The following is an 8,839-nucleotide window of genomic DNA, read 5'->3' as shown; positions in this document are numbered from 1 at the left end:
TCTCTTCTGATGTAAAGGGACAGTCTGAGTCATTTGGACATAGTTGTCTTTTCCCCCAGCTTCAGATACGTTTTACCTTACTGTTTTGTGATGTAAAAGGACATTGTATCACCAACATGTAAGTGTTCTTCCATTACTTTCCTGTATAATTTCACGTTTTAAGCATTGAAGTTGTTTAAACATGTTTTTAGTTTGACAGTGGACACTAACACTAAATGGACATTAAACCAATAGTGAATGGGTTCAGTCATGATTATTGAACAATGCTAAAATGTGGTGGTGCATTTCATTGTTGTCAAAATTCCCTTTGACACGTGTAGCTGTGTCTCTGGAGTAGAAGCCCCGCCTTTTCACTATTCCGTCTGTTTCAATGGCCGAATCTAGTGGTTTATTGCCTTATTTGGACCAATAGAATCCATCCACATCCCAGTACGAAAAAGACACGCGACAAGTTCGAGAAAGCCCCGCAAATGTTTTCAATAGTCGTCTGTGTAGACTCCCATTGAAATGAACAATAAATCAAAGAGTATAGATCACATATATATTACAGCTGAATATTTTGATACATCAACAAAAATAAGAACATTTTCGAGCTACCTTGTATGCTGCATATAAGTTGATTCAAATGAGAAAACAAATCCATGATTAATGTATAGTTATAAAATTGTAGCATCTGCGTTCTACCAGCACTGTATTATATGAACGGTATAGTAGCTACAAGTTCAGGCATATCCGTTGAGGGCTCTTAATGAACCACTGAGGTCTTTGAGCAAGCTTGTTCTCTGACGTATCTCAATGAAAACAACTACACTCCGGTATCCTTTCCACGGGGAAAATTGTCTGAATGGGATGCCTTTGACATAACCTGGATCGGGACAAGAGTACCGTTTGCTAGTACGAGAGACCTGCAATTAAAGACACATATTCCAGATTCAACACTATACTGCGACAGCTGGATTGACAACAATGATGGATTTAGCTAATTGCTAGCTAACAACCAACCCACCAATCTAACGTTGGCTAACTAACGTTAGCTAGCTAGCAAAGTCAGTTCGCTAACAGGCACATTTAGCTAAATCTTTGAAGAGGAACCACGGACTGATCTGTAGTCACATTAGCAACTGTCTGCCCAGTTAGAGTAACAGCGTCACCATTTCCGGGCTTGTGATATCTGGGATTGTGGAGCGGGACGTTGCTTTGAGGGGTACGGGGATCGGATCTGTATCGGTTTCCATACCCGGACAGCTAGAGGACAGCATGGCTGCAGGAAAGGGAGCGGGGAAGCCCTCGCTATTACAGAACGAGCGTGTACGATTCATTGTCTGTTTTCTCGGAGTCTTCGTTTGTTATTTCTACTATGGCATATTACAAGAGACAATGTAAGTCGTTTTCTGGTCTGACATCTGAGCGACATCATTGATTTCAAACCATAGGCTTTTAATGCACATTGCTTTTATTGGCTGTTTCTTTGTGCACCTATGTTAGTTGGTGATGCTGTAGTGCAACAAGTTCATGTCATTATTGCATGTAGGCGAGCCATCTCTACAGAGCTGAAAATGTTCAAAAAACTATATTCCTATGTTATTAGCTTGCTACATATTGTAGATATGTCTTGAATGGTATGTCACTCAAGGGTGAGAAATCTCATCTTGTTTCCAGTGATGATTTGTATCTGTAGTCAACCAGAGCAGACTACTACTGCCCTCTCATTCTCTTTTTATAGCTACAGATACTCCACAGTTTAATTAACAAACAATTCCCTTGCTGAATATCAAGGCCTGTGTGTTGTTGTGTGTCACACCTGTCTTATATGTGTAATAAGAAGTGGATTAACTCTGGATTAACATGAGTGGTTGCACTGATACATTGTCATAATGCTGTTTGTCTGATTTACCCAGTACCCGAGGACAGTATGGTGAGGGGGAGAAGAAGGAGAAGTTTGTTTATGCCACAACGCTGGTGTTCATCCAATGCATCATCAATGCTGGGTTTGCCAAGATCTGTGAGTAAACCACACATAGTCATCAGTCGTGGCCTTCCACCTTCTGCCCAACACAGTAATCTCCAACATATCTTACCCCCCGTGGGTGTTTCAATGGTCTGTTGGTAGTGAATCTCCATGTATTATAGTCTCTTTTCTGCCTCCTCCCTATTAGTGATTCAGTTTTTTGAGGGTTCCAGACCAGACCACACCAAGAGCTGGCTCTATGGAGTGTGTTCCCTGTCTTATCTTGGAGCCATGGTATCCAGCAACTCTGCCCTACAGTATGTCAACTACCCCACACAGGTCAGTCTTATCCCTCAGCCCATACAGTGTCTCCGTGTTATCATAATTTGTTGTGATATTTTATTATTTGAATATTAAAACAACCTCTCTATTGTTGTCACAGGTGTTGGGGAAGTCTTGTAAGCCCATCCCAGGTAGGTGTAATAATGATATTATTGCTCATCCTGACCCCACTCGCAACACCTGAATATGTAATTAACAAGTCATATGCAGCCTTTGGCTTGTAACCAGTGCAGGTTTGAGGGGTTAGTTTGCCTTATTTTATTGCATGGCCTCTTACTGCAGCAGTGTGTCATGTTTCAGTGTCAGCCGGACTCCCTTATCTGCATTTTTAGTGCCATTTTTAAAGTTGCAATAAGTAACTTTATGGGCGAACGAATCAAATTCACATTGAAATATGAGTTATAGATTTGTCATTCTCATTGCAAGCCAGTCTAAGAACCGGTGTATCCCATTCTTAAGTTTTGTTTTTGCACCTTTTACTTTCGGTTTTGTATGGTACAATGATTATTTACTCTATACATGGCTTGTTTTGTCACATACACTGAAATTTGACAAACAAAATTTTAGCAAGCAGGAAATATCTGTGTGATTTCTGCATATTGCACCTTTATTAAACTACACACCCCATCAGCCCTTCCAAACTCAGTGTCCCTGTTTAATGAACATATATTCTATTTGCATGCACCTGCTGTGAGTCTCTGACTCCCCATGTAGACTACCCTATGACTGCAAGTGTCATGCTAACAATAAGTACATGAGCCTAGTCTTCTATCCCGCCCAGTATGTTGCAATATGTAAACACTGTCTAAGGTTAGTGTGTTCTATAGTAATACACTGACCAGTCTTATCCCTTGAGCACGTGCAGCCCATTAATCTACATAGCCATGGTTTGTACCCCCTGACTGACTTGTCTTTCTATGTGCACATCAACCTAATAGACCAGTGATGGCTGCTGCTGATAACCACCCCTCACATCCCTTTGCCTTTGGTTCCACAGTGATGATTCTGGGTGTATTTGTACTGAGGAAGAAATACCCACTGGCCAAGTACCTGTGTGTGCTGTTGATCGTCAGCGGGGTGGCCCTGTTCCTCTATAAACCCAACAAGAGTGTCACTTCCACAGAATCTGCTTTTGGCTTCGGGGAGATCCTTTTGGTGAGTGTAACTGTCCTCATCTGCCTGTGGTATTATCTCTGTGACCTGGTCTGTGTTTCTCTCTGCCTATATGTGTATTTGCTGTCTGTGCCTCTGTGGGTTTGTAAATGTGACCTTCCCTCTCCCTCTATCTTAGCTGCTATCTCTGACCATGGACGGTTTGACTGGTGTGGCCCAGGACCACATGAGGAGTCTCTTCCAGACCAGTGCCAACCACATGATGCTCAACATCAACATGTGGTCCACCCTGGTGCTGGGACTAGGTGAGACACCTGTTTCCCCCCACTAGTGTGAAAATATACACTTTGTCTGATCTCTCTGCTTTGTGTTTCTTCTGTATCTCTATCTCTGCCAGCTCCACGTCTCTACTAAATACACCATTATTTATACAATAAAATATCTTCATCTCAGATCTTCCTTCTCAGTCTAAGTGTCCCAATCTCATGCTTTTCTACAGCCTTACTTTTATCAGAAACCCTTTTTTTGGTTTTGGCCAAAGCAGTCCCCACTTCCCCAGTTCTATTCAACCCAATCAAACTGCTGTTACTGCTCTGTACCAGTAGGGGGAGCCCTTAATCCACTGTTGATTTTGATTTTGGAACAGGCATTTTCACCATAAAGTCATGGAACCAAATCTCAGCATGGGTTTGATTCCAAAACAATTAAAGTAATTAATTGGCTTCTCCCCCCATTTGTAGCAGAAGAAAAGGCTAACCAATCCTATAACTTGAGATTAAAAAATAAGAATCAAGCAGCCTAGTTAAATAAAGGTTAAATAAAAAAGAATACAAATAAAAAAAAAGAAGCAATTGTTACATGCAGGATAAAATTAGTCAATTTATGCTGAATTGTGTCACTTTCAGTAAATGATCCCATGTGTTTTTCTTTCAGGGGTGTTGTGGACAGGTGAGGTATGGGACTTCCTGAGCTTCACAGACCGTCACCCCAGCATCTTCTGGAACATCCTTTTGTTTGGAATAACTAGTGCTTTAGGCCAGGTGGGTCTCACATGGGTGTGACTGTGTGTGTGTTAAAGGGAAAACATTTCCATGTCTGCAAATCACATTATACATTTTAATTGGTTCACATGCGTGTGATTCTTATGGATAAGTGCCAGTATGTGGTTCACAGTGTTTTTTCCCCGCTATTTTGCTCTCATTCTCATTGCAGAGGGTATTTTATAGTAACAGTCGTTCACTCCTCTTCCTCTCTTAGACCTTCATCTTCATGACTGTGGTGTACTTCGGCCCTCTCACTTGCTCCATCGTCACTACCACACGGAAGTTCTTTACCATCCTGGGCTCTGTCCTTCTGTTCGGCAACGTCCTCAACACCATGCAGTGGGTCGGCACTATCCTGGTGTTCCTTGGTGAGTAACAACATTAACTTGTTAACTCTTAACATCTCTCTGATGTTGTGACTATCTCTCTGTTTCAATCTCTCTCTCTTCCTCACACTCGCTCGCATCTCCCTCGACCATGTGCTCCTGTGTCTGTAGTAACTTTATGCTTCACCTCATAGTTGAAATAGTGAGCTGCTCTTCAGCTGCTTATGGAAATGTTCCATTAGAGCTCATAGGCCTCAACTAGTAGTGAAGTCTCTTTTTGGTTGATGAGATGACTAGACACCTCTACTGTCTTAATAGTATCCTGTGCTTTTTCATTTAAGGTCTCGGGTTTGATGCCAAATTTGGCAAGACACCAAAGAAGACCACACACTAAGGAACCTGGAATATGTGTCATGGCAAAATTGACAAACTGAAAGTCCAGTGGACAGAAATCTATATCTCTCTGATTTTCTTACCACATCCTGTCTAGGCAGTACACCTACATACACTGAGTCATTGTTAGTTACCATATTATTATTATTATTTTTTATTTTTTACATAATCATGAAAGAAACCCCTATGTTTTCAAACGTCCCCATTCTCCTGAACCTACTAAGACAGACAAGCATCATCTACTTAGACCGCAAGACCACATCTACATGAAGAGGAAATGGGGCAGAATGAGATGTGTGGGCAGAGGAAAGATGACAACATGCACGTCAAATCCCTTGTGGTTGTTGAGGCTGCTCCTCCCTTTGGACTACAACTAAACCACACAGGCCTATGAATCTCAGCTCCAAGATTTACCTCATGAACTCATCACCAAGGAATGCCTGGTTTTCACTGGTATTTGTAATCATAGTAAAGAAATTGGTTACAGAAAAACACCCTAATAAACGGGTCGATTGTCTTGTCAGTTAGTAGAAGTTTTCCAAGTAAAGCTCTATTATCAGATTTCAAGTTGTTGAGACCTGCACAAGATTCTGAAAGTTGACATGCTGTAGATGAGGAGTTTTAACACTTCCATGTAGTTGACTCAGGATGTTAGTCTTCATTTCCATTATTATCTTGGCAGACAACTAGCCTCTCTGTATTATGGAAATAATAAACATAAAATACTGTAAATGAACCAATTTGTTTAGGATACTCATGGCCAATCTGACAGCTAAATGTTGTTGCTTTTTTTAAATGAAAGTAGGATATGCCATGAATACATAGTAAAAGGGAAACCATAATATGGTATCAGCCTAGCTATATGTTTAATAAATTGCTATTGTTGAAAGTTTTGGCCAAACTGGATGAAAATCTGCCAACGTACAATTATTTTCCAGAGAATTAAAACCAGATGAAATTAAACAGAAGGAGACATGATTTGGCTTGTATCTGTGTTTTGATGTGACAATTAAACATGTTTTCCATGGTTCTAGGATTGTAACACCAGGCTGACAATGACCTAGTTCTTTCTCAAAATTATAAATGCATCATGTATACATGTCATGGGAGTGCATTTGTTTTACATAATACTGAAAGACTTTTGGAAGGTTCGTTCGTTGTAGTCTATCAAATTAGGTCTACTTAACTGGTTGGAACTTTCCCACACAGCATCATACACAGGCTGTGCAGAAACTCTTATGAGATGTTAATGACCAATTTTCTGTGAAAATACAATTCAGAGGAAACTAACGTTGGTAGATGTTGGCGAGGCAATCTGATTAACAGGGTGAGCTGCAGGACACTGGCAGAGCACACAGAAAACTAAATTGTCCAGCCCACTGTTTGGGCAAGCTATCCCAAGGTCCTGCTGATAAAGACAGATGAATTACAACACATGTAGTGTGAGGATGCTGTTCTCTGATGTAGCATCACCCTTATAATATACAAGAATGCTGTCAAATAGCAGTAGTTGAACAGTACTATACTGTTTTATAGACTCCTTCGTTCAACACCAGAGGACCTGATGGTGCAGTGGTTTGGACGCAGGTTTGAGTCCCGGTCGGCTACCCAACAAAATTGCTGTGTTGATATCAGAAGTGGGATGATGTCGTTGTGCTCTTCCCAGGGGATAGTGTTGCATCCCACCTAGGTAAGAGCTTCCGACAGCTAGGCATAGTGGCTCAGGTATTGGATGAACAGATGAAGGGTTAGTTTGAGTCTAGCTTGGTCTACCCCTGAAGACGCTGGAGTGTCATTACTGAAAGTACTGTAGGTGTGTGAGACAGAGTCAAGTGAAAGTAATCTGACATCCCTCTACAAATATTCTCCCATGAATGCTTCTGTTGTATGACTGGTGGGATTCATCTTCAAACCTACTGAGGTCTTGTTCAAGTACTTTGAAAAAGCATCCTTCCTTATTCCCTTCCTTGAAGTAGGCTAATCAGTGATTGAATATAATCAGATATAATTGGACTGGTAAAAGCTTTAGTAGGTTGAGGTACTTTATTTACTGCCAGATGACAAACATATTATGTGGTGGGATTAACTAAACCATCTCTGCCTACTGGTTGAAAATTAAAATAAAACTCTGCAGTGTAAAATGTTGTACTTTGTTGAGGAGAGGAATGGAGACTTTGATCAAGGGAGAAGGAAAGTGAGTCCCTTGAGAGGGTAAAACATGAGATGTATGTTAGGAGAAGTGGAGTATTATCACACGGAGATGTATTTATGGAATACTGTGGAAGAATTGTCGTGGAATATTGCCATATGTTGTGGTGCTTGTAAGATTATATTATAATCTTTGTATTGCATCAGAATGATTGGTTTATTCGACAGAATAGAGGATTATGTCGACTATTGTGTGTGTGTGTTCCACTGAGGATGGGCCTCTATGAGATAGCACTGACAGAGGATATTTACGATGTCTTTGGGTAATAAAGCCTAAAGAGCATTCCAGATAGTAAAGCTAATGTTTTTGTGCTATACCATACCAGGGTGAGACGGGTCCCAGTTTGGTGTAGGACACTGGTCTTTACAATGAGAACTGTTCACACAGCAGTAACTGTCTGCTATGTTTTATAGATATCTTTCATACAAATCTTAAACTTTGTGAACTGTTCCTAAGATCTGTGGTTTGTCATGTAAGTTGAGACGGGTGTATCTTGGCTATAAAAGATCTTTGTATTCTTATGTAGGGACTCTCAGAATTCATTATAGACACTGAATTGATCTGAGAGTCAAAGGGCTATTGTAAAGCTCATATTATTAAAGATGAAGTTTAAGTATAACTCTGACTGGTGTGTGGTTTGTAACTCTCCTCATTTGGTAATACAGGAAATTGCCATCACAGAATGGAGGGAAAGAGAGAGGTGGCAGTTGAAGAGAGTGAGTGTGGCAGAGGGTGAGATTCAATCTGTTGAAGATGGTGAAAAAAAGGGAGATGGTAGGTCGAAGAAGGCTGGTGGCAAGTGCAAACAGAGTGAGCCGTACACCGGATCCAGTTCTGGAGTCAAAATGGAAGTGAATGAGGGCGAATTACCAGAGGTGGCCCAGTTTTTGGTACCAGGTTTGGTGAGGTTCTTGGAGCCTAAGCCTTGTACCGATGGTCAGGATAAATATGAGTCTGTTACAGTAGGAGTGACATTTTTGGAGAAAGTAGGCACTGCTTTCTGGCTGATCCATATGTGGTTTCAGGGTGGGTGAAAATGGAGTTCGGTGCTGTGGAGTCAGTGAAGATAACCCGAAGTGGGCTTGTGATAATTATTTGTATTTCTGTCAGTCAGAGGGAGCGGTAGCTCCGCGCCATACAAATGGGGACAAGAGTGGTGACTTGTTTTTTTCTCAAGAACAGGGTGCCATTGAAAGGAGTTATTACTGGGGTAGCGGTAAATGTGAATGTGGACCAGATGAAGGGGAAGATACCCGATGTTTGTTTGATGCGACTCAGACAGGGTGGCGTGAGTGGTGAAACAGAAGAGTCATTATCTGTTCTTTTGAGTTTTGATGCTGAGTCTTTGCCTGACAAAGTGATGTTAGGATATTTCAGTTATCCCATACAAGCTTTTGTGCTGAATCCATTAGGTTGTTACAGGTGTCAAGCTTATGGGCACGTGGCAGCAGTGTGTAGGAGGTAG

General features: G+C 41.2%; 1 protein-coding gene across 1 annotated transcript; it reads left to right on the top strand.

Annotated features, from left to right (window-relative positions):
• The first annotated feature begins 759 nt into the window (after positions 1 to 759).
• slc35b1 (solute carrier family 35 member B1) lies at positions 760 to 6,143 on the top strand. The gene is made up of 9 exons (XM_055898232.1): positions 760 to 1,379; positions 1,899 to 2,002; positions 2,157 to 2,287; positions 2,391 to 2,421; positions 3,288 to 3,445; positions 3,582 to 3,708; positions 4,337 to 4,443; positions 4,661 to 4,814; positions 5,114 to 6,143. Exons 1-9 carry the CDS (start codon positions 1,258 to 1,260, stop codon positions 5,164 to 5,166), a joined length of 987 nt encoding a protein of 328 aa, XP_055754207.1. The 5' UTR covers positions 760 to 1,257; the 3' UTR covers positions 5,167 to 6,143.
• Positions 6,144 to 8,839: the final 2,696 nt, after the last annotated feature.

Source organism: Salvelinus fontinalis, chromosome 34 (assembly GCF_029448725.1).
Source record: "Salvelinus fontinalis isolate EN_2023a chromosome 34, ASM2944872v1, whole genome shotgun sequence".
Classification (NCBI taxonomy): Eukaryota; Metazoa; Chordata; class Actinopteri; order Salmoniformes; family Salmonidae; genus Salvelinus; species Salvelinus fontinalis.
Note: the sequence above shows the minus strand (reverse complement) of the source record. Positions and strands in the feature narration are given on the sequence as shown.

What these genes read in the sequence shown, in the direction of transcription:
- slc35b1 (XM_055898232.1), top strand. Translation starts at nt 1,258, where the DNA reads ATGGCTGCAGGAAAGGGAGCGGGGAAGCCCTCGCTATTACAGAACGAG. An exon ending in GTCTTGTAAGCCCATCCCAG is followed by an intron (nt 2,422 to 3,287) that starts GTAGGTGTAATA and finishes TTGGTTCCACAG; the next exon opens with TGATGATTCTGGGTGTATTT. An exon ending in GCTTCGGGGAGATCCTTTTG is followed by an intron (nt 3,446 to 3,581) that starts GTGAGTGTAACT and finishes CCTCTATCTTAG; the next exon opens with CTGCTATCTCTGACCATGGA.